The sequence below is a fragment of the Saimiri boliviensis genome, chromosome 11, assembly GCF_048565385.1.
Source record: "Saimiri boliviensis isolate mSaiBol1 chromosome 11, mSaiBol1.pri, whole genome shotgun sequence".
NCBI classification, from domain to species: Eukaryota; Metazoa; Chordata; class Mammalia; order Primates; family Cebidae; genus Saimiri; species Saimiri boliviensis.
The window spans coordinates 83827999-83846035 of NC_133459.1; the positions used below are offsets into that span (position 1 = coordinate 83827999).

The 18037-nt window shown below is 33.5% G+C and overlaps 1 protein-coding gene across 6 annotated transcripts in view; it reads right to left on the reverse strand.

The window, feature by feature from the left end:
- Positions 1–479: 479 nt before the first annotated feature.
- ODF2L (outer dense fiber of sperm tails 2 like) overlaps positions 480–18037 on the reverse strand; it is an 80843-nt gene continuing 63285 nt past the window's right edge. For 4 of the 6 annotated variants that reach the window (XM_074381137.1, XM_074381136.1, XM_074381138.1 and 1 more), the window contains 7 exons: positions 10977–11087; positions 9368–9472; positions 7335–7493; positions 5497–5582; positions 5253–5415; positions 3594–3719; positions 480–1032 (listed from right to left, as the gene is read on the reverse strand). In XM_074381137.1, coding sequence (XP_074237238.1) covers positions 904–1032; positions 3594–3719; positions 5253–5415; positions 5497–5582; positions 7335–7493; positions 9368–9472; positions 10977–11087 — 879 coding nt within the window. In that variant the 3' untranslated portion in view covers positions 480–903. Of the gene's footprint in view, positions 1033–3593; positions 3720–5252; positions 5416–5496; positions 5583–7334; positions 7494–9367; positions 9473–10976; positions 11090–18037 lie in introns of all 6 variants that reach the window. The other 2 variants (XM_074381140.1, XM_074381139.1) reach the window with 2 other exon arrangements.

The following is an 18037-nucleotide window of genomic DNA, read 5'->3' on the forward strand; positions in this document are numbered from 1 at the left end:
ACCTTGGCACACACAGTGGGAGATTACAGCTAACAAGTTCTTTGTCAACTTGGACAACTTCATCCCAATAGTAAAGACCTTATTTTAAAGCTTCTTGATGTTAAGAGTGCTTATTTTGATCATCCCCATGTGAGTTGGCCACGGAAAGGTTGGGATAAGCTGTTCTCCTTTAATCTTTGAGTTAACTAAGGGGCTTTAGAATGTCTAAAATAATAATAATATCAGATAATCATTAGTATAAGATGAATAAAAGAGACTACGAATTCAAAAGACAACCTGAATGTCCATTCTTTATAAAGAAACGATGCGTAACGTTTTCATGTGTCATTAGCAGTTGGTATTTAATAGCTATGACTTAAAATCGTATACTTTAAACCTAACAAATTATAATGGCAACTCAGCATATACTTGAAACAACATTTAGTATATTGAGACATTTAGTATCCTTAGAAAGTATGTAATTATACCATTATTAAAAATTAAAATTCAGAATATTTTCCTTTATTATATTTATATATCACTGCAATATAAAATAATTATATACATTATTTAAAATCATACTGACAAAGATTTACTACAAATTCACTTGAATGGTGTCTACAGACATCACAAAGAATCTGACTTCTGTGTGTGTGTGTGAAAAAATCGTCTAAAAACCAATATAATTTAAAAAGAAATTAAAACAGAGATAAATAAGAATTATCCAGCAAAAAAGCAAGAGTAATAACTATCCTATTTTAAAGTTTCAGTTAGATAAATTATGTTTCAAAAATCTTTACATAAAAACTCTAATACCATCACCCATAAATCATAAAATATAACAACTGGTAAGATATTTATTTTTTTACCTAATCACATTTTAGACTCAATAAAAATCTACTTAAAGAAAATAAATTTGACAATTTATTCAAACATTGTTACATAAGAAGTTTTAAGAAACTGTAAATAATTCTTAATACTCTCATTTTGATTTTCTGACTTCTCAAGACTATTTTGTATTTCTTTCAAACACACTTCCTGATGTTGTGCTTTCTAAAGAAAAAAGGAAAAAAATACAAATAAGCGATAATGGCATTCATTTCAAAGGACCAGAGTCATAATATTAAATATACATATACAATAACTAGATAATCCTTTTTAATTTTTTAAAAGAAAGAATACTCACATCTGATGTGCTCATTCTTAACTAAGAACTCACTCTTCTTTAAAATTAATAATTAAAGGACACACATAGTTTATCTCCACTGATATTAATTTATAACACATATTCATTTAGCCCCAAATCATTACATATTTAACATGATTAACTTAATAAACAGGTTCTTTAAACTGTCATAATTTCTATATCATTTAACATATTTTCATATTTTTGCCATTTTCTGTCTAAAAGTTCAAATTTTATGCCAAAAGAATTAAATGTCTTAAAAATTGATAGAATTTTAGTTTTGATAATGTCAACATTTTATTTGTACAATCCCTTAAAAAAATAAAAAGAATTCTTCATATTACAGTTGTTTTTTGAGGAAAAAGTCTAAAACCCTGATACCCTTTTTTAACTAAGGTGCATATGAATTCCTAAGTAAGTAAGTTCAATGGCAATGCTTTAGATAAATACAAGTTGCAAATATCATCTAGCTTCCAGTGAAAATATAAACACCTAGATAGATAAGAGAGAACTTTTACATCCTTCATATCAGACATTCAATGACACCTGATACCTTCTGAAACTGAGCAATGCCCAGCTCAGGAAATGGGGTGGAAGCAAAATAATGTGCTAGACTGGACTCAACAAAGTCACAGGATGAATATAGTGAATTTTTATGGAACATCAGTTTTACTCAACAATTTGTAAAGACAAATAGTAACACACACTTATTTTGTAGGGTAGAATGTAAAATGTCAACGGATTTTAGGGTAATACATAAGACTTCAAAGACATTTCAGGCTTCAGAAGAGGTGCCTTGGATTAAGCTGCTGAGGTCATCTTCAGATCTGTACACCTATCTTGCGCCACCCCATTAGGGTACTTGGACAGAAAATACAAAAAGGCCTGCAGGTAAGCAGGGCACTGTGAGGGACACCAGGGATATAGGCAACTATAAAACAGGCTCTTAGGGTGTTTATAATTCAAATGGGGCTGAAGCAGGCATATTAAGTAAATATTGCCCACTGAACGGTCCCCTGGAAGGCACAAAATACACAAACTCATTTTTCAGCAATGTTTAAATCTATGCTTAGAAATCTAGAATTTTACTATTGCAAAAATTATCAGGCTTGCCCAGGCGTGGTGGCTAATGCCTGTAATCCCAGCACTGTGGGAGGCTGAGGCAAGCGAATCACAAGGTCAGGAGTTCAACACCAGCCTGGCCAACATGGTGAAACTCCATCTCAACTAAAAATATAAAACATTAGCTGGGCGTGGTGGCAGGTGCCTGTAATCTCAGCTACTCAGGAGGCTGAGGAGGGGAATCTCTTGAACCCAGGAGACGGAGGTTGCAGTGAACTGAGATTGCGCCACTGTACTCCAACCCAGGCAACAGTGTGAGACACGGTCTCGAAAAAAGAAAAAAAAAATTATCAGATTCAACAAAATATCAGATCTTAAATCTATTTATTTTAGCAGCTTTAGACAAGTACTAGGGACCTTATAGCAAAACCCACTTCATTTATCTTTTCAGAGGCTTCAATTACACAAAAAACAGCACACATATTTTACAGTATTAGAAACTCTAATGGTGAGTTTAAAAAAAATCTAGATATAAATAGAAGGTCTGTGCTAAATTAAAGGTGATGGACGTTTTGTTCTGATTAAGTTGTCATGGAACTTTTGATGGCAATAAAATCAAATTGTGCATGCCAAAAATCACTTAACCTTTGAGTCTTTTAGGTTTTCAACTTTTTAGACACTTGGGAATTAAACGGTAAATTTCATGAAGTCTCTGGATCCTGGGAAAAATACAGTATCTATTCTGTATGTCATTAATAGATAATTATTAGGTAGTTTAATCATGACTAATGCTAGCTTTCAGAATATTCTATGCCAATTGACTATTTCATGAGTATTCAGGAAAAAAATAGAAGACGAATTAAACACAGTCAATTTGGTATTTTCATTTCATGGCTGAGTGGACTAAAGCATCCATCTCATATACAGATCTAATAATACTGAAATTTTAACACAAAATTGTAACTTTCTAAAATATTCATTATTCAAGACAAATGTAAAACTCACTTATAAGAATAGTTTAAATTATGTTTATCTTTATAAAATAAAAAATTCTTATCAGGATGAAATGAAGACTATATCTATAATTTTCATTAAGTGCCTGTGATTGCAAAAGTAATATGTAGGAAAAGAGCCTGATGAGATTTGATGAGATTTTAGGGCAATCCAATACATGAAATCCAAGGAGGCAGAATAATACATTATTTGGCATAATATTTTTATTTTTTAAGTTTTATATTACTTTTTAAAATATTATCAATAAAGCGATAGCCTTGATTCACTCACTTTGTATTTTAATCTACATGGTAAGAATGTTAAATGCTAATTTATTTTTTATGGTAATATGTTAAACCATACTAATACTTACACTGTTCATTTTGCAAACAAGTTGATTTTGTTCTTCATTTTTCTTTCTAAGCTCAGTTTCCAGATCTAATATTTTAATTTGTAAAGCCCTCTCTCTAGATGACATTTTCTCTATTTCTTCAGCAACCTGTAATTTTTACCAAGAGTAAAATAACAAAAGTGCTTTCATTAAAATATGATTTAAAGCATTGACATAGTTATATTGCACCTCTTTTTTCTAAATAGATATTACTTGCATATTATATCCAAGTTTAAAGAAGTTTTATCTTGAAGAAGCACATACAGCATAAGCATACACTATACTTATCTTTGCAGGATGAAATATCTGCAAAATTGGCTTGAGATGCAAGAGATGTACATATTTTCACTGCTCCATGACTTAGGAAGGTGTTTTCCCCAACAGTGTATTTAAAAAACAGACTGAGACCAATTACCATTTTTATGGCATTTATATTCACCAGGGTGTTAAAAGCAGTGATGGAACATAGAAATTTCTCACTAAATGCTCATTATACACTTGGATTAATAGAATTGGGAGTGGGAATTGATAAACACACTTCCTACAAACCCATACACACAAACACAGACTGGTTCTTCATTCAATCACTTCCAAACTGGTCTGAATTTGAATTTTCCTATTTATCTGACTACTTATTTTAGCAGAAAGTCTACCTTAGTTATGGTCATCCAAGGAATCAGATATATGGAAGTCTATATGTAAGAATGCTGGGTTGGAGCCACAAGAATGAGTAGAGGCAAGGATTGGTCCAGAAACAAGGAGTGAGTGGAAAAGACTGCCCTCTAACCTAATTCCTATGAACTCAGTTCTAAGTTATTATAAAGATTTCTTCTGCATATATTTCAAGTGCAATTATGCATGAGAGATGACAATGTGATCTGAAGCTTATGGGAGAAAGGGCACTTATGACAAACATCGATGCCCTTTGGCACCATCCCCTCAGTGTGGACAACGGTAACAGGGCAGTGATGGCTCTCTCACATGGGCAGAAACTACAGATAGCCCCATATTCCACTACAGCAGGAGAGAAAGGGGAGGACAGACATACCTCTGGGACTCTAAACTCTTTGGGAAGGAATCTGAAAGCACACCTGGCATTTCCAAAATGCACTTGGGCTGAGCCCTACCAGATTATGCAAGTTCTGAGAGCTAAGGCCAGGTCTTATTCAATCTGCATCTCAAGCACTAGCAGAGTGCCTGATACTGAAGTATTCATTGAATGCTAACCTAATGGCTGTAACTAAAATTTAATATTGTATTTATTTATTTATGCCACAATATTTGTCAAAAGGGACTTGAACTTTATAGCTCACTGAATCCTGATCAAAAATAAAATTTTCAATTATTTTCACATTCGATTTGGTAGTATATAAAAAAGGTATGGGAGGAGATTACGTCTTCAAAGTGTCTTCCATGTCTGCCCTTTCCCCAGCCACATTACCATTTATCTAGTGAAGTAACTCTAGCCCAGCAATATATCTGTTTTGCTTGAAAGGGAAGATAGTTAAAGAACAAAAATGTAGTTTCTTCCTCCACCCTGTCATCAGGAAAAAAACAGTAACAAAAGGTTTGGCAAGATGTTTAAAAAGATGACTCTTTGGTAAATGAATTAAAAAGTTTCTAAATAAAGGTCATGTATACCTTTTGTCTTCCTTCTTCTAAAGCAGCTTCCAGTTGTCTGGCCAACGCTGTATATTCTGCAGATTTCTCTTTAAACTTAAGATTGCTGTGCTTAAGACATTCTTCTTGGTTTGCCAGCTTCTTCTCAAGCTCTTTATTTTCTGAATCCATCTGTTCTAATTTTCTTTTTACAGAAAATATATATTTTAAAATTTTAGTGTGCAGAGAAATATGCAGCACCAATGTTAAATAATTTAATACTTACTGTTGAAGGTTTTCACACTTCAACTGAATAAGATAGTTTTCCTCTTCCAGAGAAAGCTTCATCAGAAGACTCTGATTTCCATCAACCTAAAAGGAAAAAAAACAACAACACTTTTCTTAGTCATTTTCTTCACAGTCAACTTCCAAAGAAATCCACATAATTTATTGTTAGAACAGCCACAAGCAACAAGGTATAAATGTTACTACTCTTACACAGAAAGACACCAGGAACATGTTATATTGTTAAAATGGAAGCTAAATTCCTGGTTAAATTTAAAGAAGCTATGTTGCCTGTGTTGGAAAATAATCAACTGAAAAAAATTCAGGATGATGGCAATTAAAACACTGTGAAGGCAATCAAAATATCTGAACCTTATTAAAGGACACCTATTAAGTTGAAATATGAAAAATTTTAAGCAGTATTATTTCCTATTGTTGGATATCTAGTTTCTCTTATGGTTTTCTGTTTCACCTAAAAATATTAATTAATAATTGAGTATCTGTGAAGTTGAAACTGTAAGTAAAAAACATTTTGATGGCAATTAAAACATTTGAACCTTATTAAAGAAGGACATTTATTTTGTTAAGTTGAAATATGAAAATTTTAAGTGGTATTAATCTCCTATTGTTGGATAGTTAGGCTTTCTCTTATGGTTTTCTGTTTCACCTAAAAATACTGATTAATAATGGAATATCTGTGAAGTTGAAACTGCAAGTAAAAAACATATTTTTGTGAAAAGCAAAATGAAATAAATCAACCAAAGTCACACTCACCCATGCAAAGACAGAATATTTTTTTCACTGCTTCAAAATCTGATTTAAATAATGTAAGAAGCTTTAAAGGAAAAATATTCTCACAATTTCAATTAGTAATTTAGGCTAATCTATGTCATTTAATGTTTTCCTAGAAAAATCTCCTCTCAGGAACTTAAACTCTAAAATTTTGTCTGCATATTTTTATCTTTTTGTAACTCTTATTTTAAGTTTAGGGGTACAAATGCAGGTTTGTTACATAGGTCAACTTGTGTCACGAGGGTTTGTTGTACATTATTTCATCACCCAGGTATTAAGCCTAGTACCCATTCATTATTTTTCCTGATCCTCTCCCTCCTCCTACTCTCCACCCTCTGAAAGGCCCCACTGTGTGTTGTTCCTCTCTATGTGTCCACGTATTCTCATCATTTAGCTCCCACTTAGTAAGTGAGAAAATGCAGTAATTGGCTTTCTGCAAAATTAAAATCCAGATTATATTTGGAAGATAGACAGGGAATGCTTCCCAAAACTGTCTTGAAAGTAAAAGAAAAAAGACTTGTCTCCATCCTTGAACTGCTTCTTTAAAAAACTTTCATTAATTAAAAAAATATTGAGTGCTTACTATGTGCTAGGCATTGAAGTAGGAGATGACTACATGATCCCTATTCTGATGGCATAAAAAGTGTAATAGAAAAAAAAAAAAACCAGACTGGAAAAAATCCCCAAAAAATTAACATATAATTCTAGTTGAATTCTAATTTTTGTAATGTAAATTTCAATAATTTACCTTATCCTGACATCAAGGAACATATATGTAAGTATAACTTTTCTCCTTTTATTCTATTACCATGTCTTCAAATGTCTATAGATTTGCATGAATAAAACAAATTTTAATTACCAATTTTTCACCATAAAATACTTAAAGAATAGTATGCAAAATAATATTATAGTATCTGCATGAAGTTGATGCTTTACCAAGTAGATGGGAATTTAAAAATCAAGCCCTGACATGAGTGCCCTCAACTGGTGAAATCATTCCAAAGCATTCTTTAAACGCAGTTAGCAAAACTCAGGACTGTTGGACACCTGGCCCTGAAGCTCCCTAATGGTGTGTTCCTGGTCTGTACATTTCCCCTTGCAGCACTGCAGACTCTCCTGACACTCGTGAAGCCTCCGTTTGGCCGCCGTCAAGGAATCGCCGACATGCTCTAACTCCTTCAGATGAGACTCCATCTGGCCTCTCATCTGAGTTGTGGCAATAGAGAAATAAGTGCAAAATCACATTCAGCATTAATATTTTTTATTACCTTAAATACCAGATATGCTTGTAACATAAGTATTCTAGGTATAATGGTTTTAAATAAGAAGACAACTGAATAAATACTAATTTAAATTCTGTTAAATAAAATGTATAACTAAAAAACGGGGTAGACTTTAGTTTTCAGAAAGTTTCTTGAACACATAAATAGGGTAAATTAGCTGGCAAGATGATGTTTAACTAATTTTTAAAAGCAAACTTTTAAAATCCTGACATTATATTCAAGCATAGATTATCACTAATAATCATTGTTAATAGAGCTGTAGTTGTCTACTGTCCAGCTATCAGTTCTAAAGGAATTGTCACTTTTCGTCATTTGATCTTATAACTCAGATACTTACCTAAATTAGAGTAGCTTGCTTCACTCATCTTAGCCAAAACTGTTGGGGTTTACTGTTTATAATTTAAAAATAGCTACTATCATCGGTTCTCATTTGATTTTAATTTGGCCATTAATGTTACTATCAACAAATCTCTCTAATTTCATCAACATTCATCTGTTTTGGCTACTGCAGTTACTCACTGCAGCACTGTTGTGGAGATAGGAAAAGCAGCAACCTTAAGAAGTGTTTGCACTGCTGATAACAAAAATAGCCAGACTCTTTCCCTGAGATTGGAACACCAAATATTTCTGTATAGTATGTGGCAATCTTGATTATAAAAGATAAAACCAGAACAAAGGATCTCTCAGTGTCCCTAAAACATCTTAGTGGCCATGAGAAAACCAGGAGACTTAAAAGAATGAAATAAGAAAAAGAAAAATTCCATTAAAAAATAGTTTTCTTGTTAAATACCAGTAAGAAAATATTGTGACCTCACAGTATCTGAAAAAGACAGGCTCCAGCCATTTCTGCCATTTGAACAGGTTTGTAAAATATGCTTTTATTTACAGTGCTGCCTGGCGGAAGAGGAGACATTTGCATCGGTATGTCTCATGAGAAAAAGAGACCAAAAGACATGAAATGGTTTCTTCTCCAGCCTGCTAAAACTAGGTGAAAAATAATTCCATGAAAGCAGTAAGTTGTGCATTCAGTGGGCTACCTTTATCTCTGTATAACTGGAGGATGCTTGCTCTGGCTGACTTCTTCTTCACATTGCTACCTCACTTTGACTTCTCAATCCTAAGACAGAGGAGCGACCCAAAGAGAATGACCTTACTAGATTCAGTTGGAACTGACCACTCACATCCCATGACCTCTGCTGCCAGGAATCAGCATCCTACAACTTTCACTGCTTCCTTATGAAAACAACACAAAAAACCAAACAGGGATGCGGTTTCATTTAAAAACTTAAAATATTCACAAAAACATCTAACTTGCCAACACTGGCCTTCCCTTCATTCTGTTGCAATAGAGCAAATGAAAGGAAATGACGGGTTTTTTTTTAAGATATTATTTTTCTTCAAAAATGCATTTAGCAGATATTGGCTTTGCTTTTTTAGACGTAAAAGATTTAGAACCAGAAAAAAGGGGTGAGATTAAAAATGTTAGGTACTTAGGATTGTATCCTATTGATTGATAATCATTTTTTGAGCTATTTAAGGTCTGCTGTTGCATCAGAAAAATTGAACATTTATGCTATTTTCCAAATATTAAGAAAAAAGTGAAAAAACATTCACATGAACGAACATTTCCAGCCTGGAAGAAACATTATTTCCTTGGAAAATGAACTCCTACAGAGGTTAAGACGAGTTCTTACCTAAGTATGAATTAGAGAAAAATGACCAAAATGAATAAATTTGCATACTATTCATAAAGTAAAAAACACATAAATATTACTTTATTTGAAATTCCAAACGTACCTTCTCTACATTTTTATTTTTGGTTTTTGTTATTTGGTTATTTTTACGTAGCAAATTTTCACATCTGTTTTTTACTATTTCAGCTGTTTCTTGCAACTTTTGTACCTGAAAATAAAGAATATTGTTAGAGAAACATGTATTACTTTTAGAATCATGAAAAAAAAATCTAAAATTTAAAATTTCATTTTAAACAAGTCATTATTTTCCTATCAATATCGTTGATTGGTTTATCTAATGTTATTCCTTCTTTAAATATGGAATCACTCAGTGCTCTAACCCACAATGTTTATCTGATTACCTGTCTTCTCTCATCAATATTTCTAGACTCTTTACTTGAGCTTTGAAGATTACAAAGATCTTATTTGCAGATCAATGTTACTTCAAAGAATCAGTCTCTGGTCCAAACTAGCTTTCATTTAAGCTGTTTTTTCTACCAAATCAAATCTGCTAAAAAAATATTATAGGCCCTACACTCAGAATATGGCAACTCAACCACAGTATTCCTGCTGGGGGATTAAACCCAAATAACCAGCTGGAAGACCCTGATGAATAACAGGTTCCACAGTCCACCACAACCTCCATTCCTACCTCAGACCTGGATGGCTGAAATATTCTAATTGGATGTCTCAATTCTAGATGCAGCCTCTTCCTACTTGCCTATGCTTTATTCCCCTTAAGTTTTCATCCTTAGTTCATTATTCTTTTTTTTTTTTTTTTTTGGAGATGGAGTCTTGCTCTGTTGCCCAGGCTGAGAGTACCATGGTGCAATCTTGGCTCACTGCAACCTCCACCTCCTGGATTCAAGCAATTCTCCTGCCTCAGCTTCCTGAGTAGCTGGGACTACAAGCACATGCCACTACATGTGGCTAATTTTTGTATTTTTAGTAGAGATAGGAATTCACCATGTTGGCCAGGCTGGTCTCAAACTCCTGACATCAACTGATCTGCTCACCTCGGCCTCCCAAAGTGTTGGGATTACAAGGTATGAGCCACTACACCCAGCCAGTTCATTATTCCTTAATTCAAACTCTTTCTTACTGACCAGTGTGTTACCCATTATGGAAGGACCTGCGTAAGTTCCCTCTTTCTCAAGAAGGTTTTTCTTGAATACTACACTTCCAAAAAATAAAGGTTTTCTATAAATTACCACTGAACACATGCTCTATTTCATATATATTGTCATATGTCCTTTTCTTGGTCTTTCATGTGAATAAATCTGAATTATACTTTATTTATTGTGAAACGAGGCATAATGAACTTTAATGACCCTAGAAGGCAGTCGTTAATCTAAATCAATACTATTAAATATACAAGATGTCAAAAAAAAACAAGATTAATAAGAATACATTAAGGGTCACATTATACCTATGTAATTAATTTTAAATCTACCTTTAGGAATATCCAGTATATCCATATGCAGTGTTTTAATCAGGAAACAGCAGAATCATCTACTTATAAAGATATCTGGGACCTTAAGAAATATTTGAGACATTTTATAACCCACAATAATAGCCCCACCTCTCTTCAGTTGTTTATTTAGACTGCAAACAAATAGTATTTTAAATTGTCTACCAATTTTAGTAAACACTACAATAAATGCAGTAGTCACCTGAGTTTTATACATTTCAATAAGGGTTTTCTGTTTTTTTTCTAATTCTTGCAATTCTAGTAGTTCATTTTCAACAGAAACAACTTCATCCTTCAAAGAAGCAAGTGTAGTCTAGCAAAAAAGATATAAATAGATTTTATAAGTCATTAGAATGCATTTATACTCCAGTGCTAAGGAATTATTATAAAAACATAACTCCTGTATTAACAAAGTTAATAAAATAATTATTTTTGATTGCATGCAATTACCATCTAAAATTTAGAAATTTGAAAAAGTTAATGACTAATACTCATGAACAACCTTATTAAGATTTAAACCAGACACATGATTTTTAAAACTTTTAAAGTTTACTGACAAAAAAAAAACAACAACAACTTGGGAAGTAGACCATGTTCCTAGGTATGAAAAATAAATACTGTTGACATGATCAGTTTTTTTCCAAATTAATTTGAACCCACAATTTCAAACAAAAGTATAACAAATGGGGAAGGAGGATATGACAAAACTAATTTTAAACTAATATAGAAGACTAAATAGGAAAGAGTGACACCATTTTGAAAGGAATATTAGGTGAAGAATCTCAGTACTTAGTAGATATTAAAATGTATAAGAATTAAAATTATTAAGATACTAACATTTGAATATAGAGGTTAATAAAAAAGAAAAATACACAAAAATTATACTTAGTACACAATAAAGGTTAGATTTTTAAATCAGTGGAGGAAACATGGACCACTAAATAAATGGCAATAAGACAACTGTTTATTAGAAAAAAATAGGTTAACTACCTGCCTCAACCCAACACTAAAGCATGATCAAATGAATCAAGTAAAAACTTTTAAAAATTTCAGACAATTTGGTAAAACTTTATTCCTTTTCAGAATAGCAAAAATCCAAACGAGCATAAAATTAAAGGAAGATATAGAGAAATTAAAAGTCTGAGATTTTATCTTCCTTGCAAGCTTTCTACTTAGCCTACTGCAGTTTCATGGATGCTAGCAGAAGGAACAAGATTCCTGGATCAGATGCAGGGGACTTAGTACCCACAGCAATAGGAGCAGCAAGACTGCCAGTAATGGCATCAGTTTCCTGAGCCTCAATTTCCACAGAGCAACCCAAAGAGGCCAGGTGGCAACTGCATGTGCAGTCAAATGCATTACAGAAGAAGAAACCTGAGTTTAGGAAACCCAGATTTCTTACAGCAGGCAGTGAGCATGTCTACCCATGCTCCTAAGGGAGACATCATTATCATATTCCAAGGATATCTGTTATACAAGCATCCTTGAAAAGACAGTCTACATGGACAATGTCTCTGCTTACAAGATGTGCACAACTGTGAGAGCACTCTCAAAAGAAGCCATTTTTAAAAATGTGAGTATATCTCTCTCCAAAATTTCATAGCTTTCCAATACAAGCAAAATATGAAAAAAAAATTGGCAAATGACAAATTGGATGTCTTGTCAAATGACATTTGTCATTAGAAAAACAAAACAATTATAAGATTAATATGCTTAATATATAGTTATATATTAATTAGGATAAAAGACAAATATAAAAGATAATGAGTAGGTAATTCAAAAAAGCATAAATGTGAATGATTGATGAATACATGAGCCAATACGTTCACTAGTTATTTTTTAAAATGTTGTAGGTACTGAAGGTTCTATTAGTGAACAAAACAGACAAAATGCCCTTCCTTCACAAAGCTTACATACTGGAGGGGTGGGCAGACAGACAAAAAACAAGAATAAGCAGTAAAATATATCAAACACAAAAGCAGCTAGGGAAGGCCTCCTGAGAAAGAGACTTTTGAGTAAAACTGACAGAAGTGTGTCTGTTTAAGGGAAAAATATTACCTTAAGGGAAAAAGGCAACAGTGGGAGGAGGCCTAGCAAGTTAGGGGAAAACAAGAGAGCCAGTGGAGTAGAAATAAGAGAGAAAAGGGGAAGAATGGAAGGAGATGAGAGTAGAAGAATAAGAGAGGTAATAGAAAACTAGATGCTATATTGCCTTGTAGGTATTTATTAACCAACATATCTCTGAGGGGGGCGGGGTTGAGCAGGGGAGTGGCATGATCTGATTACATTTTTATAAAAACAACTCCACTGCTATACTGAATGCTGCCTGCAGGGGCCAGGGCCAAAGCAAGGAGAATGGTCAGGAGGTCACAATAACAATGAGAGACGATGGAGGCTTGAATTAGGGTAACAGCAGTGGTGCTGGTGAGAAGTGGTCAAATTCTTAATATACTTGAGGTAGATTGGATGACAGACTGGAAGCAGTGTATGAGAGAAATGATGATTTTCCATTAACTGGGATGAGGAAAAACTGTAGAATTAACTATTTTGAGAAACATCAAAAGCTCCATTTTGGACATGATAACTTTGAGACACCTATTAAATTTCAAAGTAGAGATGTCAAGCAGGCAGCAGAATATATGTCTGGAATTCAGGGGCAAGGTTAGATTAGAGGTATAAATTTGAGAGCCTAGAGCACATAGATGGTATGTAAAGCCACAAGACTAAATGAGATTACTTATAAAATTTGGAGAGACTTGTTTTAAAATTAGTACTTTTAATTGCCTAATACTGGAACATGCATAGGGACTATTTTACTTATGGTATACACATTTATGATGGGCAATTTGGAAATACAGAACAATATTAAAAATGAGTCTGTCTTTTGACCATACAAGTAAATATATCCTAAGAAAACAGATAAGCAAAAAAGACTCAAAAAACATTTTATTTACAATAGGCAAAAACTGGAAGTAGCATATACACTATTTTTAATTAATATGTATATTAACATATACATATATTAATAAAATCAAAAATTATATATATACTAAAATATTAACTTCAGTTATCTTTCAGTTATGAGATTACAGAAGACTTAATTTTCCGTGTGCTTTTCTGTTTCTTCTAATTTTCTATAAGAAACAAATATAACTTTTTAACCTTCCAAATAAACTTTCTGTTGCATCTAATAGAGGAGATTGCTGGGCCTTGGAAGCAGTATTCAGTTTATTTTTCATTTGCAACTTTAAAATCTAAAACTATTCTAAAGTAATTAAAAGTAATAAAACACAAACATCTAGGCTGCAAAAAAACCCTGCATTTACACTGCAAAAAACATATGCCAAACATATTTAAATGTCTTCCTTAAAAATCCAGAAAATAATGCATTAAAAATACATTTCTTAATTATTAATGGGATATGCTAAAATATAAACTTTAACTCAATGACTTCTGTAGTCTATATAACTCCTTCATCATTTTATCAAAAAAACAGTTTATAATTAATCTTTCTAATCCTTTCTCTCTGAAGGATTTCAATAAGAAAATAAACATTAAAAATTGCTTCTTCTTTCCAAATAGAGCAATGTAAGCATTCATTTAATAAATATTCATTGAGAATTAAGTATATGTCACACCATCCCTGGGTAACCTGTGTGTACATAAAGATAGGAGTTTACAAGGAGAGATTCATTGAGAAGAATTTGGAAGGAATTTGGGAGGAAGAATTTGGGAGGAAGTAGCATTAAAGCTAAATTTTAATGGAAAGGTAGGATTTAGACACTAAGAAAAACAGCATTCTAAAGTATAAGAATAGGAAAAGTATAGGAGTAGAGGCAGAAAACATGAAACAATTGCAGAAAATGAGTATTCATATTTGTCTAGAGCTCAGAATAACTAGAAGACTACATTCCCTAGTCTTCCTTGCACCTGGGTGGGGGTCATGTGCCTAAATAAGTAGAAGAGTCAAGTCATATGAAAATTTGGGGAAGGTTCCTTAAAGGGGAGGAAATTATTTTTTAAAGGGAGGTAATGCACTTTTTTTCCTATCCTGTTGCTTGAAACTTGACTACAATGACTGAAGCTCCAGTATCTATTCTAGATCATGAGAATGAGGGTCATGACCTAGGGATGGCAGAACAGAAAGCTAAAAAGCTAAAGAGGCACATCAGCTTTGAAGTGCCAACTCTGGACTTTTTTATGCTTAATAACTATCTCTATCTTACTTAAGCCACTTAATTTGGGTTTTCTGTTATATACAGTGAAGCTGAATCTTAACTAATATAAGACTTGCTGAAATATTTAAATAATTCCCTAGAGTTGCTAGTGTATTTTGTTTTCTGGAATTTTCCAATACATTTTCTGGCAAGCTCTATATAACTTAAAATGTCAGGCAAATCAAATTTCTAACTATAAAATGTGAACAAGATTGTGTCTAGTATTCTTTTCCTGTCTTCTTCCAAATTCTAATTCTGGCTTTGACACTTAACTAGCTGTATGATCTTGTGCAAGTTATTTAATCTCTCTGAGCTCCAATGTATTCATCCATAATTAAGAAAAGTATCTTTATTATAGTATTACATGAGAATTAGAAGTTAAAAAATATATAAAGCACTTATCAAGTGCCTCCTACATTAATGGTAATTGACAAATAGTAACCATTATGGTTGCTACTCTCCAGAGTCATTTATTAAATGACTAATATATTCCAGGCACAGTACTAGGCACTAGAAGTAATGGGAGGATAAAACAATCCCTGGCCCTGGTATGTGGAAAATGGAGGGAAGAACAGTCCTCAGAGGGAGACAAATTATACAAACAAGTAAGTATAATGAAGTTCTACCCGCAAAATTAATATAGAGAAAATAAAACAGAGTAAAAAACGGGGAAAGGTTAATAACGTGCCCTATCAGAGAGAATGTCCTAGGTTTAAGGAGTCTTCTGCTGGAGAACTAACCACATTTTAAAACCTCCCTTCATTCCCAAGACCAAACTAATATAAAGGAATAAGACATTTATAAATCAACTTAATAAAAATAACAGACTGGGGCCATCGAAGGACAAAATATTTTTAATGCTTCTGAAGAACTGATGACTGACTAATGAATGGGGAAGGTCTTTAGCTAAGAAGGAAGTTCATCCACCTGCTGAATCTAGAGAGGCACAGGGTTAAGGGCAAGAGTGAGGCTTAGATTTGAAAAGAATTATTTCAAAGCTGATGAATAGAACAGCTGACTACCACTACCCTCTACCCCCTACTCACACACTCAAGGCAGAACACCTGGAACTAGGAGTTTACTTCCTAACAAACAGAAATAAGAAAAGTCCTTCTCTAAAGAAATTGAATTGACTGTTTGGGAAGAACAGAGGGATGGTGTTGGTGACCCAGAGCAAAGACGGGTCATTTGTACTTTGGCATTTTTTTAGGGGCTACCAGTAAACTGCTAGTTTCCCCATAGTTGATTAAAGTGAAACCAGTCAAGTGACAAGAACAATCCACATATCCATTTAGTTTTCTCTTGTTTTGCTAGTCTTTTTATTGTCTCATTTGTAAATTCTTAAATGTCAGAGTGGCTTTTAAGCATCTGTAGTCCCAGTACTTAGGGAGGCCAAGGTGGGAGTATCACTCGAGCCCAGGAGTTCAAAAGGCCAGGAGCCTCGGCAGCATAGTGAGACCCCACCTCCACACACGCACACAAATTAGCCAGGTGGTGGCATGTGCTGTGGTCCCAGCTACATGGGAGGCTGAGGTGGGAGATCACTTGAGCCTGGGAGGTCAAAGCTGCAGTGAGTTTACATAGCACCACTGTACTCCAGCATTGGCAAAAGACCAAGACTCTGTCTCAAAAAGAAAAAAGAAAAAAAAAGTGCCGGAGGAAACAAATAAATTGAAACACTGAAAAGAAAAGAGAAAAAAGAAAAATCCTTATAGGTATTTTTAGATACTTGACGATAGGAACGCTTGGGGAATACTTTTTTAAATTCTTGGAAATTAAACTTTTAAAAGATGGATTAGAAGATAATGACCAAAGAAGTCTGCCCCCAAAATTGAACAAAAGCCAGAAATTGAAGACAGAGTATCCATTTAGGAGGTCCAACAAATCAACAATACAATTGGTAGTACACCCAGACAGAGAGACTGGAGAAAATGGAAAGGGGCAGGAGAGCATTACCAAAGAAATAATGTAAAAGAATTTCTCAGAGGTAAAGTAACTGAGTCTTTGGATTTACAAGGTCTACAAAGTACTTAGCACAATCGACTGGAAGACACAACTAGATGTGTGTGAAGTTTCAAAACACCAAGGATATGAGAAATCTCTTGAAAATTTCAAGAAAAATAAAAAATGTCACTACATATGAATAAGTATCAGACTGGTGGCAGATTTTCTGTCAGCAACTCCAACTTATAGAAGACCGTGGAGCAAAGCCTTCAACGTTCTCTGTAAAAAATTACTTTCACTCTACGACGCTATACCCACCTGAAACCATTAATCAAAATGAGGCAGAATAAAGGCATTTTTAGAATGTAAGACCATTTAATGTCTGTAAGACCATTTAATGTTTACTTCTCATTTTCTTTTTCTTAAGGAAATACTATTTGCAGATATATTCCAGTAAAAAGAAGAAGAAACAGGATGTGGGATCAAGGAAACAGTGGAACCAGGATAGCAATCAAGAAAATTCCAGCATGGCATCTGGGCAGCAGGCCTAGAGACCAACTCATTCAGATGAAACAAGAAGACAGACGGTCCCAAGTAGAAGAAATCTGGGGAAAATAGGTTCTTTAGAGAATAGAGATAGGATAAAGAATTTCAAGAAGAAGAAGAAGAAGAAAAACCCAAGACTATGATAAGGGCAAAGAGTACAACAAGCAGGGTTTTTGGAAACTCCAGGAAAAATTTAAAAGTTGTAAAATTTAAAAAAATTATAAACATATTACTTGACTGTGTAGTGAAAGAACAACTATAAAAGTCATTGTTGTTAATATTTAGAATCAGTCTAAAAGAGCACTTTGGGTTACAGAATAACTTGTCAATTTAACAATACTGGCAATGTAAAAGGAAATCGCAAAGTGAACGTGGGGAGAACAGGTAGTTGGAAAATATCCTTATTTTCCAAATAAAAGGCGAAGATATATAATCTGTCCTATGTTTCACTTTTCTGTCAAGTGAAGCTCATCTTACCTTATTGGTAAGCAGAGGAATGATGTATAGCAAAGAATTAACTTTTGTTCAGATGTAATTTTTTTCTAGTTTGCTAGTT